Raw genomic sequence first — 25,527 nt, forward strand, 5'->3', positions numbered from 1 at the left:
CCAACTTTTTAGTTAGCAGCTGAGCATGTTAAACGTTTGCAACACCCTGGGTCTCTGTCCTTCTATTTAGCATTTATTTATTTGCCTTGTTTGTCTCCTCCCCTAGCCTGGCAAGTTCCTTGACAACAAAGGGCTGTGTCTTAGATGTATTTGTGTCCTGAGCCCCTCCACCAATCTGCTTATTTTTGTTTATGGTGAAGACCCAATATGGTAATTTCCATTTTGAAGAAGAGTTCCCTGGATTACAAGGTTAATTTTTGATGTAAAGGACCTCAATGCATTCCCTTTGAAGGGGGAAGAGTGTGAGGTAGGTTAGACAAAAGAGAAAGAGAAGGAGGAGAGAAAGTTGCTTGAAGTGACTCTTCCCCCATACAGATGAGAGGCCTTAGAAGGAAAGCTTACTTCCAGCACTCTGTAGATGCAGCCTCCTGTCTAAGGGAATCTAGCAGAAGATTAATATTTTACCCTGTATTTCAGAGGCTCATCTAATTCATTGTCAAAGTTTAAAATAGAAAGTTTTTTTTAGAGGACATTTGGGAAAATCAGTATGCGGAGAGGGAAAAAACCCACACTTTAATTCTGGTTTTTCCACCTAGTAGTGATGTGACTTCAGACAGGTACCATTGCCTCCCTTGGCCTCAGTTCCTTCACGTGCAATATGACAAAATATGACCTGTTCTTGGAATCGTTTTGAGGCTGAGAGATGACAAATGTAAAGCACCTAGGACATAGGAGACAATCAATAAATGACACTATTTAGTTTCAAGTCATAATTTCAAGTTAAGGCAAGTGAATTTCGGGAAACGAACTAACTTGTCCAAAGCACACATTCTGCCAGTGGCAGAAATTGAACAATGACCACAATGACTTGTGACCATCAGTTAATTTTAATTGAACATTATTAAGTGCCAGGCTCCGTACTATAAGCTTTACAGTGTTAACTCACCACAGTCCTATGAGGTGGATGTTTTTATTTTCTCCATTCTGTAGATGTGGAAATTGGGAGCCAGAAAGGTCAAATAAATTGTGCTGGATCTGGGATACAAACCCAGCCAGACTGACTGTAAATCTTTAACTACTCCACTTCCACCTCCCTAAGAATTGGTGCTCTTACCTCAATCCTACCATTCCCAGCTCCAGGATAAACACCAGCTCTGACTCTACTTAACTGGGCAATTGCAGGTCCCGTGAGCCTCCATAGTGTGCCAGGGATTTACCATGTACAATCTCATGTCTAAAGCTGGGCATGCTGTCCCTATGTAAGCTCTACCCACCACCCACCTCCTACAACTGTTGCTGACAGAACACTTATCTGCACCCCTGTGTTATTCTGAAGGACTGAGCCCATGGGGGCTGAGATGACTTCACTTCTGGGCAGCTCTATATTTGCTTAGCAGGACCCAACTTAAGGCCATTAACTCCCCTCACAGGAGTCATCAACACCCATTAGCTGATAACACTGCTCAATCATTATCAGACTAAAATGAGTTTAACCTCAGACGTTAAGGAGAAAAAGCTCGATCCATGACTGATTAACGATCTCAGACACCCCCTGAGCAAGCAAATCAGGTGCCTCCTGTTCCTTAGTCCTCGAATAAGGAAATACGGAATGATTGTGTCCCAAACATTAGTCACCTGAAGGTAATCAGTTAATCAATCTTATCAGTCCCTCCTTTAAACCCCATTGCTGCCGAGTCTATTCTGACTCATAGCGACCCTGTAAAACGGAAGCAGACTGCCACATCTTGCTCCCGAGGAACAGCTGGTGGGTTTGAAGCTCTGACCTTTCCGTTAGCAGTGGAGCATTTAACCATTGTGCCACCAGGGCTTCTCCAGTCCTGCTAGTGGATGCAATTCATGTGGGCCCTCAGTTCTCACTTTCCCTCTGCCCTTACAGAAAAAAGAAAAAAAAAAGAAAAAAATCTACAACCCTTTAGTAAAAACCCTTTTAGTAAAAGAAATAGCCATATTTTTATACATGTAACAATCATAATGACAAGGCCCTCCAACTGTCAGTGTGTTCCTGTGATGCAGGAAGCTATGCCACCAGTATTTCAAATACCAGCGAGTTCGCCCATAGTGGTTTCAGCGGAGCTTCTGACTAAAAAAGACTAGGAAGAAAGGCCTGGAGATCTACGTCCAAAAATTAGTCAATGAAACCCTTATGGAACAAAACAGAACGTTGTCCAACTTGCTTGCTTTGGACATATCAGCAGAAGGGATGCTGGAGGAGGACACCATGTTTGGTGAAGTAAGGGGCAAGCAAGTGTGAAGGATACCCTCAGAAGCTGCAACAATAGACTTGGACATGCCGGCAATTGTGAGGGTAATGCAGGAACTGAGCAATGTTTTGTTCTGCTGTACATAAGGTTGCCATGAGTCAGAGTTGACTCCAGGGCAACTATCAATCTATCTCTCCAAGTGTGGAGTTTTTCTCTATACCACAGACACTGAGGCCGTTTAAAGAGTTGCAGAACTACTCTTTGAGAGCTGGAGGATATTTTCTTTAGAAGCAAAATTGCTTCGTTTAGGGCTTAAATTTTAAGCCCAGCCAGAGTTTGGGGGCCGTCTTGAGGTGCAGCCGTGAGCGTGTTGTTTCTGAGGCAAGCACACTGCAGATGTTCCACTGGATCCTTGATGAGTGCCTCCTGGCCCTTCCCTCCCTGTCTCTATGGCATCACACATTTTAGCTTCCTAAACACAATGGCGAGCCCAGAGTTAATGGCATTTCTGTTAAAAACAAGAAGGCCTCTCTGTGAGACTCTTAGCAAAAGTTGCTTTAACTTAGAAAACTGTGAGCAGCTGACAAGGTGGAGAGAATGGGAACTGTCTTAGCAAGAAATAATTCAGTGGGAAGATTCATATTCTTAGGGGCCACACCCACAAGAATTTAAAAGGACTGTTATGTGTAAATACCAAACAGGGATTCAGAAAACACAAATTTCCACGGAATTTGGTTACTTCTCAGGGGAGTAGTGGTTAAGTGCTCAGCAGCTAACTCACAGGTCAGTGGTTCAAACTCACCAGCCACTTCTCAGGAGAAAGATGTAGCAGTCTGCTTGCATAAAGATTATAGCCTTGGAAATCCTATGGGGGCAGTTCTACTCTGTCCTCTGTATAGGGTCGCTATGAGTCGGAATCGACTCAATGACAACGGGTTTTCTTAGATAATGTAAAGAATGTTAAATAATTTTTTAAAAAAATCTACCATTGAGTTGACTCTGACTTATGGCGACCCCATGTGTGTCGGAGTAGAACTGTATTCCATAGAGTTTTCAATGGCTGATTTTTTCAAAAGTAGATTGCCACGCTTTTCTTCCAAGGTGCCTATGGGTACACTGGAACCTCTAACCTTTCAGATAGCAGCTGAGTGTGTTACCTGCACGATCCAGGAACTTCGTGTTAAATAATAGGTTAGTGCTTTTTTTCAATGTATTGCCTGATTGAAGATTCACTTTTCATTTACTGAGAGAGAGTCACTCTTTTATTTATTTATTTGTGTAAATATTAATTGTAGGACTGGTTCTCCGTGGTGGAGAGAGAGCTATCAGGTCTGTCTATAGAGTCTTATCAAAACACACATACTCAGTTTCCTCTTTCCCTGTTTCTTTATCATAAGATATGGTTCTGGCTTGGATTCTAGGGTGCATATTATTATAGTTATATCTGGGGCATGGGATTTGGTGAAAGTTCCCCAAGGGGTTCTGAAATGTGGTCCCTCAACTTCTCAGCTTAAGCACCCACTTCCAGACCTATTGAATGGGAGTGTAGCAGAACTGATGAGTCTAAGAAACAGAAAGCTTCCTTTGTCCAACACAGAAAGGAGAGAATATTATTAGCCTACCTTTCACAGTTGGGTCCAGCATAGTTTTCTTGACAAATACATCGAACAGCTCCATTTTTCCAATAGCAGGATTCTGCAAAACTAGAATTGTAACAGAATATTAGGAGTCAAATCCATACTTTATCGTAGACACTGTCTAAACTTTTGATTAGATCCAAGCTTTTGTCTTAACTTTTAATAGGTCATCTCTACCATGCTCCCCCTCAAGTTCTAATGGTGTGATCATATGATTTGCTTAAATTAAGTCCTCTTCCTTTCAGGTAACTATAGACAAGTAGGCCCGGCTAGAAAGTGCCACTCTATTGGTGGGACAATTTCTCAGATCTACCTTACTTCATTGTCCATAAAGGGCTTCATTATTTTTGCTTGTATCAGTGGGAATTTCCAGAACTTCGGGTATATGTTTTTTAAATGCGAGTTTAAAACACATATTTCAAAACCAGAAATAAAGTAATAAATAAATCATAAATAATCAAACAGAAATAATCAAAGTTTACCTGGAATTTTAGATTAATACTGGAATTTTCTCTTATCCCACCACTCTCTGAATATACATTTCAAAGTTGACTGCATGTCCACCCCTACCTTTTTTTTTTTTCTGCACTAGATGTCTTCCTCTCTTGAAGGTCAGGAACCATTTCTAAACTATATTCTGTAATCTCCGTAGACCCTTCGTTTCTCTCATGGATATTTTAAAGAGTGGGAATAAAGGATGCAGAAACTCCACAGACAAAGGATTTTAGTCCACTGGATCCCTGCTCTTGATTATTCTTTTTTTTTTTTTCTGAGATAATAAAATTCAGGACATGGGACAAAAAAAAAGTAATAAAAATAATGGTGCAACAGAAAAAATAACTATCCTAATTTTTAAAGTAGGGGAGATGGAATATTGTTCCCCACATGTTTGGAAAATTCTGCATCAATGCATGAATCCGTCTTACGTAAAAGGGGATGTGAAAATTTTTAAAGACTTCTAAATTAGTTTTGGCTTAGGTACTGTACAGTCAATGGAGTGTGACCTGCTGCTCTCATGTTCCTGCATGTATCAGCAATTCTACCCTAATGGTCTTTGGAGGAAAGCAAATGGATGTGTTTGCTTAGTTTGAAGACATTTATAAAATCAGTCAGAAAACAGTATGTACTTCTCAGTGAAAGACAATACCCACAATTTATTTTCTCTATAAGAGCTTGGGAAAAGCATTCCAACAAAATTACATTTCTTTGGCCTTTTACCCTTTATTTTGCTTATTCTTTAGCCTACTTAAAGAAACACTGTCAGTTTTAGTGTCCAGAACCTGAGCAGATCCCCTTGCATCTTTTCTTTGAAGGCGTTCCACCCAGCAGCCCACCCGCGGCTTGAAGGGCTGAAACATCTGCTGGCGTCTGGAGTCATCTGCCTTTACCTGATGTCCTGCTGTTTCAAACAGACGACATTTTTCTTAATTGGAGAGATTACCATAGCTCCTGGTAGACATGAAGGATGTCTGGCCAACCCCAAACTAAACAAACTCTGTGCGAATGGTCCCTGGGAACATGCGTGTGACCACTGGTAGCAGTGGCGGGAGTCTCAGAAGCAATACTAGCCATTGAGTGTTCTCTTTCGTTTTTCATCAACATTGATTGTTTATGTTTTTCTTATCTTTTTCTGTTTCTGGCTAGGAAAATAAAAACACCACACTTCGCTCAGCCCACTCTAACCACCGTGGCGCCCCCTCCAAGTGGACGGGAGCCTTAGGGAACTTAAGGAGAAATAGACTCAGCACTTTGTTTGCTAGTTTAACTCTCTAAAACATCATTTTCTTTGTTTTCTGATATGGTCATTTTAAGTGGAAATCCAGAAATTCAGACCCTGGGTCTGTAGACTCAACTAGTGGAGCTTTCAAAGTGTATTTCAGATTCCATTACAGGTGCCTGTCTGGGTTCTAAATAAAAGTTCTAGGCACTTTTATTTCTATAGAAAATAAAAATATGCATTTTTTTAAAGTAGAAAAAGTCATCTAACAACAACAACAGAAAGAGGCAATAGGCTACCTGATTTTTGATTAGATATTCGCTTAATATTCGAGATTAGTTAATTAAGTCAATAACGCCAGATGAAAGGCTAGCAAACTTTGTAGTATCTAGGCAAATTCGTCCTGATCTATGACCACAGACCAGTCGCTTTTTTGTAGCCAGTTTTTTTCCTCCAAGGGAAGTAGAGCTATTGTCACTACAGAGAAAACAGTAGCTATTTCACACCCTCACTAACTAACCCCTCCCTACTCTCACATAATGTTGTTTACATCATAAGTGGCAACTTACTGATTTTTGGTATAACTTACAGCAGATCCAGTCTGCACTACAGAGACTTCTGTTTTCATATTTGTGAATATGGACTTAACTGCAGAGCCCATTCCCTAAGTCCCTCAACCACTCCTTTGAATCCGGGATCCACTCACACACATAGGGAAAGAACACAGTTAGAGATGGTGGCCCTTGATTTCTGTGAAAACTGGTTTCTCTTTCAGGACAGGAGGCTCATTACCCAGTTGGTTAAGTTTCTGCTTTATTTACTTGAAAGGGCTAATAGCCTTCAGAAGAGCTTCTTGCTCAACTGAAATACTGGATAATCTAGCTCAAAAGTTAGATAGCTCTGGGAGCTTCAGAATCCATTACTATTTTAAGGAAGGCATGACTTTTTGACTGTTTATTTACTGCTGTGTCACCAGTGACTAGCATATGACTGGCACATAAGAAGTGTTGAACAAATATTTGTTGCTTGAAGGTAGACAAGACTTCTCAGTCCACAGCAAATGAGGTTTCAAAAGTCTCATATCTCAAGACATTAATGTCAAATAATCTAGATAAGAAAGTCTTGTCATATGAATGAGGCAAAAAGAGCAATAGTGGGGCAATATAATTAGGAGGAAACGTCTGGACTGCCTTTCTAATTCATCTGTTACTATCTAAAGAAACTGTAGCGCAAAACTTGTAAACCTTTTCTGAGTAGATGATGCTACACAACATCTTCATTCATATGGGAGAACGAGTGAAACCTGTTATTGTTAGGAAGTTGGGTACTTCCAATTGTTACTAAAATAGTCTGACACTTTCTAATATATGTTTAATAAAATATAAATATATTTAATAAAATAACTATCCCTTGGCAAATGAGAGGCATGCTAAACATCTCATCAGACTTGCTTAAGACTAATGATTGGGAGCAGAATAGTAATGAACAATTAAAGAATACACCTACATGAGGCAAATGGGGCTCATAAATCAGGACACACTTGAGTGAAAATAATAGAATATTCAATGTTTGAGTTTTCTACTCTCAGTGTACCATCCATTTTGCACACATTATTACTACTATCAGACATGAAAAATCACAAAGCAAGTGCTGAGGCAGTTTAGACTTCTAAAGAAAAATGGGGATTTAAACTTCTGTCTTCTTCACTCTCAGGCTCATTAGAGAATTTGAACAAATCACAAGCTATTAGGTGAAATGTTATTTGCTATTGGTTTTCAATTAAGAAAAAGGATCGGGAGAAATCTGGTTGTCATCTTCTCTCCCTCTTTTCTCTTTATGAATGTGTGTGTGTGTGAGAGAGAGAGTGGTATTAAAGAGTTTTTTGGTAATTTTATATGCATTATTTAATTTAATCTTTACAACAGCTACTAACTATATAAATATTACATCCAAGCACTTAGAACAGTGCCTGACATAGAGTAAGCAAAATATGTGCTATAAAAAATATAATGGTTGTGTTCAGTAAAGCCAACATCTACCAAACACCTTACCATTTGCAAGGCATTAACCTAGACGTTCCACACGTATTACCCTAGTCTCCTCCTCACAACCCTAGAAGGTAAAGCCTCATGCCAATTTCGATTCTACTAAGGACAAAGCTGAGATTCAGAGCAGGTAAAAGAATCAAGGAATGCAGCCAAGATCTGAACCTGATCTCCCGGACTCCAAATCCCATGGAAAATGAGACACAGAGAAAGTAACTGGTCTGAGATCACATAGTTGCTACGTGAGAAAGCAGGGATACAAATGTAAGTCCATTGCTCTTTCCACTAAAAACAAACAAACAACAACAACAAAAGTTTGTCGAGTCCATTCTGTCCCACAGAGACCCGATGTGTGTCAGAGTAAAACTGTGCTCCACAGGGTTTTCAAGGGCTGATTTTTTAGAAGTAGATCACCAAGGCTTTCTTCTGATGTGCCTCTGGGTAGACTCGAACCTCTAACATTTTGGTTAGCAGCCGAGTGTTTTATCTGTTAGCACCACCCAGGGACTCTGGTCTTTCACTACACCATTTTAACTCAAAATCTATCATTTTTAAGCTCATAACATGGCCAGTCATGTCTTTCCTGTTAGCCTTGACTGCAAGGTTTATACATATTACATGCCTGAATGAATTCCATTATTTCTGTTAAGATGTTGGTCTATTCTCTTTAACTTCTCACTCAAGTCAAAATAGAGCCAAGAGTGAGAATTAGATTTCCTGGAAATCATCTATGACCTGATTGGCCTAAAACATGTACTGTGTTTATCTGTGTTCTAATTCTGCTCGAAAAGCCTATTTGGCTGTCATATACAGGGAAATGTCTACTCTGTAAGAATCAGAAGAAACAATACTACTGAAAATATTGTATTAAAATGAATCTGTTGGCATTACCAGTTGTGGTCTCCGTAAGTCAAGGGATAGCCCCAAAAAGATGAAACTAGCCTCACTTACAAAACTTAGGTGACTTCATTGATCTTATGATGCACCCCAATATACTGGGAGCAGAGTCATCATCTATACTGCAAATGCTTAAGCTTCCCAAAAGTGTATTTATACTAGAGACCTTTCTATATCTTTTGCAGTCTCATTTCAACTTGAGGTCCTCAGTTTTGACTATACAAATGCATTAGAACCCTGAATAGGGCAAAAAAAAAATTATATCAAGCAGTAAAAGAATCCAGATCAGCCACCTTTCTCTAGGACTTACCTGGCAATGTGGGGCAGGGGACAGGGGCATGGCTGGCAGAATTGGGGTGCTCCCCTGATGGAATCTCCGATGTAACCATCCAGACACTTTTCACAGTGCTCCCCTGTCGTGTTTCGCTGGCAGTTCTATGAGACAAAAGAAAGGAAAATTGAAAACCACACAAAATAAATTTTACAGACAACGTATCTGCAAATTCAAGCAAAGGGGACATCAGGTTTGGGAGAATAGATGGAGGCATCACTACTGGTCAGCTCAGAGGAGCCATGTTGGCCCCAGTCAATGCTACAGAGTGTGGACAAGAGCAGATGGATTCATCCTGGACTTCAGTGTGCTCACTGACAGTCAGGGAACTCTCTTTAGAGCCTGTGTGCAGAAGGGATTATTCATTTCAATTCAGAATGAGAATCAGAATGATCAAACTCTGGATGTTCCAGAATCATCAGTTTACTGACTTGGAATAAAAAAAAAAATTACTGGTTGTGATCTCCATAGATCAAGTGCTTACCCATGACAATGGGAACAATAAGGATTTATGGTCTTGGAAGAACCAAATGTCACAGACTGAAGCCTAAATGGAATAGATAATAGATAAAAAGCATTCTGATAATCGGCGGGTATTTTGGATATTGACGTACAAGAAATAGTAAGCTGGTTTATTAGCATAATTTCTGCATTTACTGTGAGTTGAATAAGAATAATGGTACAAAACAGGCTGAATCTACTGCCTAGAAGGCCTGTTTATCATTCTAGATCTGTACCAGGCCTCAAAGCCTCCAGGAAGTCCTCCCTGGTGCTCCCCTCCCTGACCTTTCCCCTCTTCCACTACCCACACTGTACTATCATCATCTGTTGTCAGCCTCAGCAACCCCTCCCCAACACGAGGTCTTTCAACACTATATTACCTTCAACTAGATTGGAGTAGGCACTCAGTAGCTGTTTGCAGGCTGATGAATTGATTTCTAACTTGTACTCCATAAGCTAGAATGTTAACATTTTTATCCAACTGGAGTAGACTGGATTACACAAGTTAATGCCATCAGCACTATGATATTTTCATCTTTACATTCACAGACAGTATTAAGATCAAAGGGAGTTTTTAGTGAAAAAGTATACTGTTAGAGTTAGAATCCCATCCAAAAAGCACCTTCCTATTTGAATAATTTCCTTAGTAACATCTATGCACTGGAGCTTCAACAGAACAACTTTTTTTTTAGAGTGTTCTGTGGAGCTACCTTGGGGAAGGCAAGATGGGGCAGTAGTGGGTTGGACTCTGAGCTCTTTAGTTTGTCCTTACATTCTGTCTTGGGGTTCAGAATGAGATAATAGTGAGGCCCTACATTCTAAATATTTTACATGGATTAACTAATTTAATTCTCACAACAACCCTAAGGTAGGTTATTATCTTTCCCTATTTTACCTATGACGAGACAGAGGCACAGAGTGGTTAAGTAAATTGCCCAGTGTCACACAGCTAGTAGATGGCAAAAGTGGGATTCAAACTTAGACATTCTGTCTCCACAGGCTATGCTGTTAATGCCCATGTTATATTGCTTCTACATTGTTGTTGGAGAAAGTTTCCTTTCCCAAAATAAAGTCATAAAATGGCTGCGTTAGAAGGTGTCTGACTATTTTAGTAACAATTTGAGCTTTAAATGAAGTTCAACATACGAGTCAAAAGGGAGAAATCACCCTCATCCATTGCTGGTGGGATTATAAAATGGTGCAGTTGCTATGGAGAACAGTATAGTAGTTTCTCAAAAAGTTAAACAAAGAATTACCATAACCCACTGCCGTTGAGTCGATTCTGACTCATAGCAACCCTAAAGGACAGAGTAGAACTGCCCCATAGGGTTTCCAAGGAGCGCCTGGTGGATTCAAACTGCCGACCTTTTGGTTAGAAACTGTAGCTCTTAACCACTACGCCACCAGGGTCTCCAGAATTACCATATGATTCAGCAATTCCACTCCTAGGTATATACCCAAAGGAACTGAAAGCAGGTACTCAAACAGATACTTGTACACCATTGTTCTTTGCAGCATTATTTACAGTAGCAAAGAGGTGGAAAAAACCCAAGTGTCCATCAACAGTATGGATAAATAAAATGTGGTTTATACATACAATGGAATATTATTCATCCATAAAGAGAAATTCTGATGCATGCTAAAACATGGATGAACATCATGCTGTGTGAGATAAGTCAGGCACAAAAGGAAAAACAGGGTAGGACCCCACCTACGTGTAGTAATCAGAATAGGCAAACACATAGAGACCAAAGTTTATTAATACCTACCAGAGGTGGGTTGGAGGAAAAAATGGAGGGGTATTGCTTAAAGAGTACTTAGTTTCTGTTAAGGGTGATTAAAAAAACTTAGAAATGGATAGTGGGTTGCACAGTATGGTGAACGTAATTAATGTTATTGAATCGTACACATAAAAAATAGTTGAAAAGGCAAATGTTTCGTATTGTATATCTCACCACAATAATTTTTTTTAAGGGAGAAGTCCTCACGTGGGCAACAAGCTACCCTAGTTGAATACTCTTTGGGCATTTGATCAGCCATTAAATATGGACAATCTTCGGCACCTGATTAAAATTAAGTTACTAGAGCAGAGTTTAGGGGCCTGTTCAGACTGCCTGACAGATCAATGAGAAACTCTGAAGAACAAAGTACGACGTGCAGACACCAGCATGTTAACTTATTTCCCTCACAGGGCTGAATATTGTGCCTTGTGCCGAGTAAGCCTTCAGAAATATTTGTTGGGGAAAAGAAAAGGAAAATGAAGGAAAGGGTGAATTAATGTCTGTGCAAGTAAAGGAAATTAACATATACCCACAGCTAACTCAAAATTGGTGGTAGTCTTTCATCAGGGAAAACCAATGAGCCTTGCCAAATTTAACTGCCTACCACAAATCTAAGCCATAAGCAATCTGGCAGGGCTCTTCATACACTGGGGTCAAATTTGTCTGAGTCCTTGTTGGACAGACGAAAGCCATCTGTACAAAAGAAAACAAGCCTAGTGTAAGATGTAAGCCATTCTTCATGCGGAAATACTGTTAAGCTGCAAAAATGAGCTAATCCCTGATTCTGTCCCCTTATGGCTTGATGGATGCTTTGGATTCCTTGTCAGGCTCTAATTCCGCCATGGCAGCCATAGGGACCAATTACCCTCAAGGGCAAAGCCACCAAATTTTATTGAACCTCTAAATGCTCGGAGTGCAAATATTGACTTTCCTCATCTGGCTTCTAAAGGGTTTGTTATGCTATTCCTTCCCTAAAAGACATCAATGAACATCGTTACAGAGAGAGTGCTGGAGGTAGGGAGAAAAGGTCCCTAGCTCTTTCATTTTCTAGCTGGATGACTTTTAACAAGGCACTTGATCTTTTTGGGTCTCATTTCCCTTATCTGTAAAATGAAGATTTAAACTAGATTTCTTCTAGCCCTGAATCTGAGATTACAAATATCCCTTTACCTTCAGTGCTCTGCCATTTAAAAAACAGAAAACAAACAAAAAAATGACAACAGTAAATATGTTGTCGGGGAAACGTTTTTTTAATAAAACTGAATCCGCTTAAAAATGAAATAAGCATTCTGAATCTTTGACAAGTGGTTGAGAAAGCTGCATCTAGACAATCGATTGCAGATAAGTGTTAAGAGTGCTATTTGGGCCCCAGCTGTGTCTCCACATGAGAAATGATGTCTTGCTGATTTGGCCACAGCACCAGCATAATGTATGAAGAAGGCCTGAAAGGATCAGGTTCGCCTGCCTGTGGTTTGTCAGCATGTTTTATGCAAAACTATAGTCTATCTAGATTAGTGCTTCTCTGTTCAGGGAGGTCAAAACTATTCTCAAAATAAGGCTAAGAGGCTGCATGACATATCACTGCAGATTGAATGCAGAAGCCGATATGAGAATTCAGCTGCCTTCTATTAAGATAGACATTAAAAAGATTTTTAATTTGTAAAATGTGTTTATTTTTTATAAAAACATATTTATGGTAACATGGAAAGGCTTTTAAATTGTTATTTTAAATGCATTAGTAAGTGAATATTACAAAGATTTCTCAGTTTACATTTCATATATAGTAAATGTCAATAGATATAATCCCTATAAACCAGAACTCTTTGGTATCTTCTATCCTGAGACCAAAAAGTTTGAGAATCACTGCTGTGTCTAGATCAATGCTTCTCAAACTTTAATATGCACAGGAAATCACCTGGGGATCTTGTTAAAATGCAGATTCTGATTCAGGGGGTCCGGGGTGGGGCCTGAGAGCTTGCATTTCTAACAAACTCCCAAGTATTGCCAATGTTGCTGATCTGGGATATACTCTAAGAAGTAAGAATCTAGATGGAAACCCCTGGTATAGGCAGCATTATTTACTTGTTACAGGAGCATTGGTGGTTCAGTGGTAGAATTCTCATCTTCCATGGGAGACTCGGTTTGATTGCCAGCCAATGCACCTCACACATAGCTACCACACCTCTGTCAGTGGTGGTTTGCATGTTGTTATGATGCTGAAGAGGTTTCCACAGAGCTTCCAGACTAAGACAGACTGGGAAGAAAGGCCTGGTGATCTACTTCCAAAAATCAGCCAACCAAAACTCTGAATCACAATGGTCTGATCTGCAACTGATCATGGGGATGGCGTAGGATTGGGCACTATTTTGTTCCATTGTACTTCAGTTGTCATGAGTCAGGGGCTGACGCAATGCAGCTAACAGCATTTACTAGTTACTCGGCACTGAGTGTAACAAAACAGTACATTTTACTGCAATAAAGGAGTCATCCAAGTGTCTCATAATATAAAATTAAAGGCTTTTGCATTTAAGTTAGTTTGTTATTTTATTAATTAATTTATTCATTCGCTTAACAAACCCAGATTAAGCTGATATCATAATAGACAATGACCAGTGACTTTTATTAAAATTAAGAAGACCTGGACCCTACCTTTGAATAACTCAGAGTCTTGTGGAGGAAACCAAGATGTAAACCAATAACAACATAGTATGCTAGATGCTATAACTGAGGTATATATGAAGTACATACATGCTATGGAACAAAGAGAAGGAAAAGGCCTCTTCTCGCTCTTCCTGAGAAGGTTGGAGAAGACTTAATGGAGGTGATGGCATTTAAATAAGGCCTTGAAGGGTAAGCAAGAATTCCCAGGTAGAGAAGAGAGGAACAAAATTTTAGGCACAGGTTGTGAAAGTACAGAGCATGCTCAGGTGGCAGTGAGAAGTTCAGTGTGTTTGGAGTTGAAACTCATGAAGATTTTAGAAAGGGAAAGGCCTTGATCAGGTTGTGTTTTTGAAATACATCCCTACTGATAGTGTGGAAGACAGCCTAGAGGAAGAAGAGCTGACGAGTATGTGGGAGGCTGTGGCAGTGGTTGGGGGAGGGAGGCTGTGAGACCATGTAGGAGAGATGAGATTCCTTCCTTAGTTGAATTGGCAGGATTTAGTGTTAAAATGAATGTTGGGTAAGAGGAAAAGGTAGTTGTTGATGAAGACTCTGAGGCTTCTAAGTATGGGAGGTTGGCAGAATGGTGCTGTCATTAATTGAGGTGGAGAATATAAGAGCTGGAACAAGTTCCTGACTGCAGAGGGAGAAGACTAAAAATGTATAGTGAGCTTATTATTTGCATTCACTTCCTGTCATATTCTTGGGTTGAAGGCACAAAGCACTAAGATAAATGTCCTTAGAATTCTTTGGGCATGAAATATTCTGATGTTTCAAAACTTAGCTAGCATGGAAACAAATTGATCATTATTTTAAAAATTTTATGTTTTTCCAATTTTTCAGTAGATTGAAAAATTGTCAAAACTTCAAAATAAAGATCATGCACTTGATCTAGACACCAATGTTATAGTTTCAAGTAAAACAGGAACAAGAAGTCTTTACATGAATTTATTCTTCTTTTGGACATCTAATGAGTGTGCTGGTTTATTGATCACACATGCTTAGTCTTACAGGGACTTACATGGTTGATTTCTGCCTTACATATGTAATAAAGAAGGGTTTGAAAATCATAAGGAAAATGCTAGTGTCTGCAGAAATTAGAGCTGTAATATCTTTGCTTTCCTGAATAGGGTTTTAATTAGGTTCTGAGACTAATAAAAAATTCATTAGCCTTCAATATATTGGGTTACTTCCTTTCTCCATTGTGCTTAGGGCAGGGTAGAAATCCATCTGAATATGAATAGCATTTTAATTATAAAATTATTACAAGCAGTTGTAGAAAATTTGGGCTAGTATACTCTAAAGTAAAAAAAGAAAAGAAAATCCATCAATATTTCCACTAGCCAGATGTAAATACTTAATAGTTTGGTGTATCCCCTTCTAGATTTCAATTATATTTTTGCAGCTTTTTCAATGGTTTCACATAGGAATATTTTGATTCAGATTTAGGTTTATTTTTTTCTGCAATGCTGGCACAGGTGCTTAAGTTTCTTTTCTGTTTTTCACTGGATTGTCACTGAGCAGATGGGGATTTTGTATGTGTTTCTAAAGCAACTATGGTCCTAGTACCCGGAGCTTCATGACATTGGCAATGTCCACAAGCATTTTCAAGTAGGTGTTCTGTCCCTGCAGCTGTTTGGCCCACACAGTGGGAGTTACTTAATCCAGAGCTTTGAATAATGTCTGGCACATAAATCTTTATGTGGTGCTCAGTAAATGTTGATGCGTTAAATGGATGAATAAAACCAAGAAATGAATAAAGTGTTTAATCAAAGGGTACCTAAGGAGCCCTATGCCTATGGTGAACCTCAAGTCAGGTGTTACATATTGAATCGTGTCCCTCCAAAATGTGTGGTCAACTTGGCTAGGCCATGATTCCCAGTATTTTGTGGTTGTCCACCATTTTGTGATCTGATATGATTATCCTATGTCTTGTAAATCCTAACCTCTATGATGTTAATTAGGCAGGATGAGAGGCAGTTATGTTAATGATGCAGCACTCAATCTTGTATCTTGTATCTTGAGTCAGTCTCTTTCAAGATGTAAAAGAGATAATCAAGCAGAGAGGAGAGGGACCTCGTGCCACCAAGAAAGAAGAGGTGGGAACAGAGTGTGTCCTCTGGACCCGGGGTCCCTGTGCTGAGAAGCTCCTAGACCAGGGTAAGATTGATGACAAGGACCTTCCCCCAGAGCCAACAGAGAGAGAAAGCCTTCCCCTAGCGCTGGAGCCCTGAATTCAGACTTCTAGCCTTCTAGACTTTGAGAGAATAAATTTTTATTTGTTAAAGCCGTCTACTTGCAGTACTTCTATTATAGCAGCACTAGATAACTAAGACATCAGGTTTGCTCCACTCTAGTTCTTGCCGTTGGACTCCTGACTTTCTCCTTAATGACTAAGCACCAGCTCTTTAGATAGTAACTGGCCTTAGTTATGGCCATTCTTCGTTGTCCATACCTAGTCTCTAGATTCTGGGATAAAATCTGGGTTATCTATGACCAGACATTCCAGCCATCTGTTTTCTTCCATTTGTTTCTTTCCTCCAATTCCTTTCTTGTGCTTCTTTCTGGAACCTTCTTGGAGAGCCCACCATGTTCACTGGAGTTGCTTGGACTTTCAGGCCCTGCCTAACTGACTCAGCTGAGAGTATTGCCCACTGTGCTCCCATTCTGATAAAATGCAAGTGGCCCTTGGAAAGACACCCAGTACTGGTGAGATTTCATTAATTAAGCTGCTTTTAACTTAGCCACCTTTCTGAATTTGCACGTTTAGCATTTCTCTTGTGAAGAAATCACCAGGCTTGTTTGATACATCTAAAATGATAGTGCAACTTTGTTTTCTCTATATGCTGTTGCTGACTGACTTAGTTCCTTAAAAATAAGTCTGTAAAGCATAAGGTCCAATAGAAATTAGACATCAGAATCAAGGAAGAATTAGAAGCAGATGGGGAGGACAAGGTAGCTACAGAGACATTAAAAGCCTTCAAAATAAAATCAAAATAAGACAAAATATACTTTTGGTTGCTTATGAAAGATGGGAGAAATGCATCCCAAACCCATTGCCGTCGAGTTGGTTCCAAATTATGCCAATCCTTTAGGACAGAGTAGAACTGCCCCGTAGGATTTCCAAAGCTGTAATCTTTAAGCGAACAGACTGCCACATCTTTCTTCAGTGGAGTGGCTGGTGAATTCAAACTGCAGACCTTTCAGTTAGTGGCCGAGCACTTAAACACTGCACCACCAGGGCTCCTTGAAGAAATGTGTTAGGCCTCGCAAATTGTTTAAGAACTGATTGAAACCTGGTGCTCACGGTAAGCTAGGAGGAAGTGTTAATGTGGAGCCTGCTGCTTCTTTGCTCGCTCCCTGATAGCTGAGAGTGAGGTGGGGTGACAGGACAGGAGCTGAGAAACTGACCCTGTTTGGTCAGTAGGTGGGAATAGGGATACCAAAGGAAACAGAACAAACTGAGTTTGATTCCAGTGTGACATCATAGACTTAATATATTTGTCAGCTAAGTGACAAAATATTCTTTCTATATTTGCAAGCCCTTTCTGTCCCCTCACATTTAATAAAATACAAATTACATTTTTTTCTTTTTAAATTAATTTACAAGACTGTAGTATATTAATATCTGTAGCTCTAGGGGATAGAATTGTGGGTGATTTTCAGTTTGAATATCATACACAGTATATGTCTGTTCTGTTGTTATTAATGCTTTTGCATGGAACATATATTACTTTAATCAGAGGAAAAAAAGATATTTCCCTCTGGGTAGGGTGGGATGGGGGAACCACCACTAGCTTGAATAACATGGTTATCTCTTCTCGCTCTAATTTTCTGTGGCAGAATAAAGTAATTGCAGAAAAAAATGGCAACTTTTCTGCGTGTGCATATAAATGTTTACACCCTAATCTGTCCCCACATATTTATTAGAACTGTGCAAGCCCCAGGAACTGTGAAGTAATCATATGAATATCCCTCACAGAAGCTTGTGTCTAGGTCAAAGATGAAGCCATCATAGCTCCTGTTCTGGCAACGTCATTATAAAGGAGAGTGGCTTTGTCGTTGCTCTCCATAGGCACTGGCAGGAAGGACTTTTTTCTGCTTTAATTGAGTTCAGTCTTCCATCCTATTACTGCCTAACTAACAGCAGCTGATGGGCTTGCCAGTCCCTGTGGTCTCATATGTTAATAAAACCGCTAACAAAGAGCCTTTAATTGGTCAGATTATCAGAGATGTATACTATTAGTTCAAGTGTATCCATGGATATATATATATATACATATATTTTTTTTTTCCCCTCAAATGTCACTGGGATTAAAATAACAGGAAACCCGAGATGGAAGCATTAGAAAGGGGTAGACTTTGGCAGCTGCATATGCCTACACCACAACAGAGGACATCCTGGATTGTAATGCTTATTTAAGAAGATGGGGGAGGAGAAAACAGAAATATCAAGACTAAACAAAAAACTACAAAGAGCAACATTTAGTGTTTTGCCACTTAATTCTCTTTGCCCCTAGAAATATGGCAACTTCTAGGTTCAAAATAAATGAAAAAGTTCTAATTTGCATCCTGATGTAATAAGTGAGTAAAGTAGTAACTTTATGTACATGCCTTGGAGGCCACTTGCGATCACAATGATCTGTTTAATAGGGACAATTATGCTAATTTTGAGATAAATAGGTGTATTTCATTAAGCATTCATGTAGTTTATGCAAAAATACTGTTGCAGTTTTAGAAAGCCTCTTTTGCCTGATGGGAATTTATATCAAAACAGCTTGTCAGAAAACAAAAGAAAACAAACCCCCAAACATGATCTTTATGGCATCAAATGCCTTCTATGACTTCTACTGAAGCCACTTCTGGGAAATATTGCAATACCCATTTTCACTAAGTTGTCAGTCCATTCAGAGAAAATGGGACATATGCAGCAAGGATGTCTCTGCTAGAAGGCTCCTCAGGCTCCTTCATAATTCTCCATCAAGCTCCACTGAAGAACAGTCTATCAGAAAACTCATTTCAGTTAAGGGGGGAAAAAAAGTCTCTTGGGTGCTTGAATACAGAATTACAAAGACTACAAGGCCAGAGTTTTCATCTTCATTAGCTATTTGGTTCAAACACTTAAATTTTTTTCTCATTAATTTTGATCTGTAGACTTGATTATCTTAAATTCTAAAATAAGCCATGAAGCAACTGTTTTATTCTCCTGGTTTCTGTGGAGTGAAGCCAAACATATGGCGAACTATACTATTACAGAGGAATTTGGATGGATGATTTCTTTCTCTGCCTATTATTTCCAACTGCCATCACCACTGGCCTACAGCAGGAAACCAGCTGCTGAGGATGGAGAGGCAGTTACCTCATGGAGCACATTCACACGTACGCCTTGGCGACCCCTTACAATCATAAGTAGTTTACACGATGTGTTTTACAGGAAAGGATGAAGGGTAAGAAAAGAGCTTGATTAACTGCTTGCTCCTTGGTAGCTCAAACATTCAGAAAGAGTACTTTATTCCCATCGGAGATACAAAGGCCAAGTGAAAATGTGAAGCATGACAGGTGTCCTCAACTTACCACACAGAATCCAGAGCTGTCCAAGCACTCATTGGAATTACTGTTACAGTCACAGGGCAAACATTCTCCTGACAGGGAACGAAAGAAGCCAGCTCCGCATTTCTGAAACAGACACGTCAAAACTTTTAATTATTGAAAAGATCAGTTTTGGTCACTGTTTTCTGAGAGGAATAAGATTATTAAGCTACATATTTCTTTACAAAACATAGTAAAATGAACTATTTACACTCACATTCAGTGACATATATCTAATCTTCTTTGTTACATTTTTTTCTTTTCTAACCTTTTTCAACAAGAATAGGAACACCCTTAACGCAAGCCCATCATTGTAAGAAAAAATAAAAAGTTTTTAGGTAATGGTAAGGGAGAAGGCCACCATACATCTGTCAGTTTGTCACATTGTCGTAGCTCGCCTGTTGCTATGATGCTGGAAGCTATGCCACGGGTATATCAAATATCAGCAGGATCACCCATGGTGGACATGTTTCAGTGGAGCTTCCAGGCTAAGAGATACTGTAAAGAAAGCCCTGGCAATCCACTTCTGAAAATTAGCCAGTGAAAACCATACGGATCACAACAGAACACTTGCTTGCTTTGGACACATCATCAGGAGGGATCAACTGCTGGAGGAGGACATCATATCTGATGAAATAGAGGGCAAGTGAGGGTGTGGGAGACCCTTGGGGAGACGTATTGGCACAATAGCAGAAACAATGGATTAAAATAAACTGACAATTGTGAGGATGAGGCAGCACTGGACAACATTTCGTTCTGTTGAATGTAAGGTTGCCAAGAGTCAGAGTCAACTGGATGGCAACTATCAACAAGGAAGAAGAAATATTTCTAATGATTTCTTCCAAGACAAAACAAAACAAAAACATGACTACTTGTCAGGGTGCGAAGTTGCATTATTCTTCCTGTAGATAAGGACTTAAATAGTTTCAGAAATTATTGGCAGTGGCATAACAACTTAGAGTCATGTCTTTCATAAACTTAGGCTCTTAAAAAATTCTATTTCTTCAGACACTAAAAGTTTAAAGAGATGGGTAAGGAAGTTAGTGAGTTCTTGTACTTGTCAGGCTCTGTGCTGGTGCTGTTCATAGTTCATTTCATTTATCTTCACAACTCTGTGAAGAGCACATTATTTTCTTTCATTCTATTGACGAGGAAACGAGACCCAAAGAGACTCAGTGGCTTGTAGGGATGCTAAACGATCCTTCAATGGTTCAGCCGACCTGCTCAACAGTGAACTGCCCTCCCAAAAGCCACCTGTGTTCCAGTTGAGAAATACTGTGGGATTGTTTCTGGTTTATGTGATCGGGCTTATGAGTATGCATTTTATGTTTGTTTGCACTGTTTCGATGACACAGGGCAGAAATAGCATTACAGGTCTGGGAGTCCACACCCTGCTCATCAGACAGGCTTTGTCTAAGGAATTCCAGACAGATAAGAATCTAGTTTGTTTCCACAGACTTACACATTTCACATTACACCCCCCATCGACCCATTGTCATTTGTCCTGTCCTGGCTACCAGGAAATTATTCATTGTATCTGGCCGAAGTCCCTGTCGACTGCTACGCAAGCCTATTTCCTCTTGCTTTTCTTCTAAGTAAAGAAAAAAACACTGCACACCATTCACAGTATAAAACTACCACCAGTTTGGAATCAACAACTAAAATTTAATAGATTCAATTTAGAGGAAGATTAATGTAGAATAATGACATTGGCCCATGAAGAAAAAGCAAAGAAACCCGTCTTTTAAGGTGAGAGTAAGTAAGGCTGAGAGGATTCAATTTAAAATTCATAGTGGAGAGTCTTTGGTTGATGGTAAGCCTTTTTCTCGGTTTGCACTAGGGAACAAAAGAGAGGGAAGGATGCTAAAACTGCAGCGTAAAGCATATAATTTTAACCATTTAATTCCAAGCACTTTTGACTCTTGTCCCAGAGTAATACATGTTTTCATTGTGATGCAGTAGATAGATATGTATATATCAGAAATAAATTTCACAAAAAAATAGTCAATTTTAATGTACCTTAATTTTTCCTATTTTATTTAAAAATCTGTTCTGGCCATGACCCATGAAATTGATTTGATGACCCACGAATGGGTTGCATCCAGCAGTTTGGCATTAAACAAAACCCAACCCATTGCCACCGAGCTGATTCTGACTCATAGCAACCCCACAGGGTTTCCAAGGCTGTAAATCTTTATGGAAGCAGACTGCTGCCTCTTTCTCCCATGGAGTGGCTGGTGGGTTCAAATCACTGACCTTTTGGTTAGCAGCCGAGGAAGGATTTAATTATAAGGGGAGTGAATAAGAGTAGTAAGAGACTTAGTTTTTCTTATCTTGGTAGCCTTCAAAATAGTCATTTATGAGCTCGATAACTGACCACATTAGAGTCATCTGAGGAGCTTATGACTGGGCAATTCTGAGGGTGGAGCCAAGGGATCTATATTTTTAATAATTTTTTTTATTTTAGAAATTTTAGACTTACAGAAAAATTGTAAAGAATCTGCCTTTTTAAAAAGTTCCCTGAAGACTCCAACTTGTGGCCAGCAGTGGAAGAATTGCTTCAAAACATCTCTCACAGTGTCTGTATATGACAATGACTTAATGAGGACTGGGTGAGCTGAGTGGTTTGGGCTAAGATAGTAAATCTGAGGCGTATGTGCTGCACGAACCAATGGAATATACTGCTAATCCATTCACTACTCTCCCAGCGAGAGCTGGATGTAGTCTCTGATCTTTCTCAACACAGTCCAGGCAGCCACTGCCTAGAGTAGATTGTATGCAAGATGAGATCTTCATGTTATACCAAGTTTAGAAGGAGATGCTTCATTTGAGTGCTTGTCATAAGCTTATCCATTCCCTAGGCTAAGGCTATGACCTTGGGTGAAGGATAACTTGGCTACCATCTCTATACTGTGGGAGGTAGGAAGAAAAAGGGAGGCAGGGGTAGGGTTGTGTTAAGCAGGCACCTGGCCCCCTGCCGAGAGGGCAGGGTGAGTCGGTGTGAAAATCTGGCCAAGTCCTTGTGTGTGCTAGGCTTTGTCCACCAGGAAGAATTATAATTTCCAATTTATCTAGCCAGAGGGAAAGCTCTGTTTTTAAATTCATATAAAGGTGCCACATAGGCTAACAGAGGCCCTGGGTATGGGGACCTTCTGGTGCCACTACTAGAACCTATGTACTTGGTAACTTGGTCCTAGTGTTGTAGAAATTTAGGGGAGTCCATGGAATGCGGTTGATGAGTAGTTCAAGGGAAGTCTGAATATCCTCAAGGAAGAGTTATTTAAGGCTGTTTTTTTTTAAAAAAAAAAAAATTTAAATTGTACTTCAGATGAAAGTTTATGAACAAATAGTTTCTCATTAAACAGTTAGTACACATACTATTTTATGACGTTGGTTAACAACCTCACGACATGTCAACACTGTCCCTTCTCAACCTTGGGTTCCCTATCACCAGCTTTCCTGTCCCCTCCTGCCTTCTAGTCCTTGTCCCTGGGCTGTTGTGCCCCATTAGTCTTGTTTTGTTTTACGGGGCTGTCTAATCTTTGGCTGAACGGTGAACCTTGGGAGTGACTTCATTACTGAGCTAAAACAGTGTCCAGGGGCCATACTCTTGGGGTTTCTCCAGTCTCTGTCAGGCCAGTAAGTCTGGTCTTTTTTTTTGTGAGTTAGAATTTTGTTCTACATTTTTCTCCAGCTCTGTCTGGGATCCTCTGTTGTAATTCCTGTCAAGGCAGTCAGTGGTGGTAGCCAGGCACCATATAGTTGTACTGGACTCAGTCTGGTGGAAGCCATGGTAGTTGTGGTCCATTTTTCCTTTGGACTAATCTTTCCCTTGTATCTTGTTTTCTTCATTTTCTCATGCTCTCAAAGGAGTAAGACCAGTGAAGTATCTTAGATGGCTGCTCAGAGGCTTTTAAGACCCCAGACACTACTCACCAAGGTAGAATGTAGAAAATTGTTATGCCAATTGAGCTAGATGTTCCCTGAGACCATGGTCCCCACAGCCCTCAGCTCAGCAATTCGGTCCCTCGGGGAGTTTGGATGTGTCTATGGAGCTTCCATGACCTTTTCCTTGTACAAGTTGTGTTGGCTTTCCCAGCACTGTGTACTGAAGGCGGTTGTTTTTTTTAATGTATAAACATTTCATCATGACTCCAGAGACTCCTGTTATTATTATTATTTTATCAGACCTCTTTTTTGAAATTCTACAGGTACTGGCAAAATTGAACTTTGTTATAATATTAGAAGGCAGGTATTCTCAAGAATGAGAGCAGAGCTATTTTTTGGTTTCATTTCTGATTATCAATCTCTTCTCTTAGTAACTCTAAGACCTGTGTTATTTAGAGGTCTGTGAAAGTTGAATAGTCTTCCCACAAAGGAAATAGTGTCTGCCACTGAAGAGTCCCCAGAACTTAGTAAACATGCATGGTGTTTTGTATGTATGTGTGTGTGGCACTGTGGTTAAGTGCTTGGCTGCTAACCAAAAGGTCAGCAGTTTGAACCCATCAGCCATTCCACGGGAGAGAGATGTGGCAGTCTGCTTCCATAAAAATTACAGCCTTGGAAGCACCATGGGGCTGTTCTACTCTGTCGTACAGGGTTGCTGTGAGTTGGAATCCACTTGTTGGCAATAAGTTTGGGTTTTGTTTGGGTGTGTGTGAGCAAGAGAAGAAGACTTCCAGTCAATGTCCAGAGGCACATGAAACCCTCTTTCCCACAAGAGATGACCATCCCACTGCAGACAACTGTATAAACACATGGATGGACAATATTAAAGAGCATTCAGAGGACTTGTAGCTTTCTGGGATGATACTATGGCCTTTAAAAAAAATTGTTAATAATAAAAAGGATGATGATGGTTATAGAGTTACCATTCATTGAGGGCCCACGTACCAAGCATTGGGCTAAGTATTTTATCCACATGATTACATTTGCTCTTTACAACAACTCTTTGAATTAGTTATGATTCTCTTCATTTTACAAAAGAACAAACTGAGGGTCAAAGGAGTTAAGAAACATACTCAAGGTCATGCAACTTTGTAAGGGGGTCAGACTGATCCAAATCTTGTTCTTTCTCTGCTAAAACATGTTCTCTCTCTCTCTCTGTCACACACACACACACATACACACCATACCCATTGCCATGGAGCTGATTTCAACTCACACACACACCTACACACACACATACATATATATATATGATTGGACATTTAATTGGACATTTATTGAACATCCACCGTGTTTAAGGCACTGTGTTGGTTACTTTACATAGTTCTCTCAATTCATCCTCACAGTAGCCCTATGAAGTAGGTCCCATTATCCTTATTTTATAGATGTTGATTTTGTAGTTTATACGGATTTGATACTCAGATGAAGTGACACAGATAATAAATGGTAGATTCAGCATTTAAGCCCTTTGTTTGACTCCCAAGTTTGGCTCTTAACCATCTGGTATATGATTAATTATCTTAACCAAACCTTTCTTTTCAGACATTTAGGTTATTTCCAACTTTTGCTATTATAAACAGTCCAAAGCAGGCTAAAAATAGGTTAAAACCCTAGAAAAAAATCTAAAAAGATAAGCACAATGCTTAAAAGTACATAAAGTTATTAATATATGAAAACCATTGAATGGGAATATTTACTTTTTAAATAATTTCTTTTAACCAAATTGTCATTCTGACCAATTACTTTCCACTAAATCATGTGTAGCCCTTTTACAGCTCTCAGTTATTAAGTTGCCTTTTTATTACACTTGCCTCTTGCTCTAACATTAAGATTGAGTTATTCAGTACCATTTACTTCTGCCTTTGAAGAATAAGAGTGAAAATTCCCATTTGCTTACTTTGGTATGATTAGTGTGAGGTCTGGCTTGGGGTAAAAGAATCAATGTGCATGTACTCGATTAATATAATATTTATATGTATTAGAACTAGACGGAATTTTAGGAGGAAATTAGTGTGGTGTTTGCACATGTTCTGGGAATGATACCACTGCAGAAGGCTTCATTTCCAGAGGTCCATCACATAGCCAAAACCCTGGTGGTGTAGTGGTTAAGAGCTATGGCTGCCAACAAAATGGTCAGCAGTTCCAATCCACCAGGTGCTCCTTAGAAACCCTATGGGGCAGTTCTACTCTGTTGGAAT

General features: G+C 39.6%; 1 protein-coding gene across 1 annotated transcript in view; it reads right to left on the reverse strand.

The window, feature by feature from the left end:
• Nucleotides 1-25,527, reverse strand: part of LAMA4 (laminin subunit alpha 4) — a 150,250-nt gene that overhangs the window by 88,948 nt on the left and 35,775 nt on the right. The window contains exons 2-4 of the mRNA XM_012554407.2: nt 19,367-19,468; nt 8,829-8,953; nt 3,845-3,925 (exon numbers count right to left, since the gene is read on the reverse strand). Of these exons, the coding sequence (XP_012409861.1) occupies nt 3,845-3,925; nt 8,829-8,953; nt 19,367-19,468 (308 nt within the window). The remainder of the gene's footprint in view (nt 1-3,844; nt 3,926-8,828; nt 8,954-19,366; nt 19,469-25,527) is intronic.

The sequence above is a fragment of the Trichechus manatus genome, unplaced genomic scaffold, assembly GCF_000243295.1.
Source record: "Trichechus manatus latirostris isolate Lorelei unplaced genomic scaffold, TriManLat1.0 scaffold00017, whole genome shotgun sequence".
Lineage (NCBI taxonomy): Eukaryota > Metazoa > Chordata > Mammalia > Sirenia > Trichechidae > Trichechus > Trichechus manatus.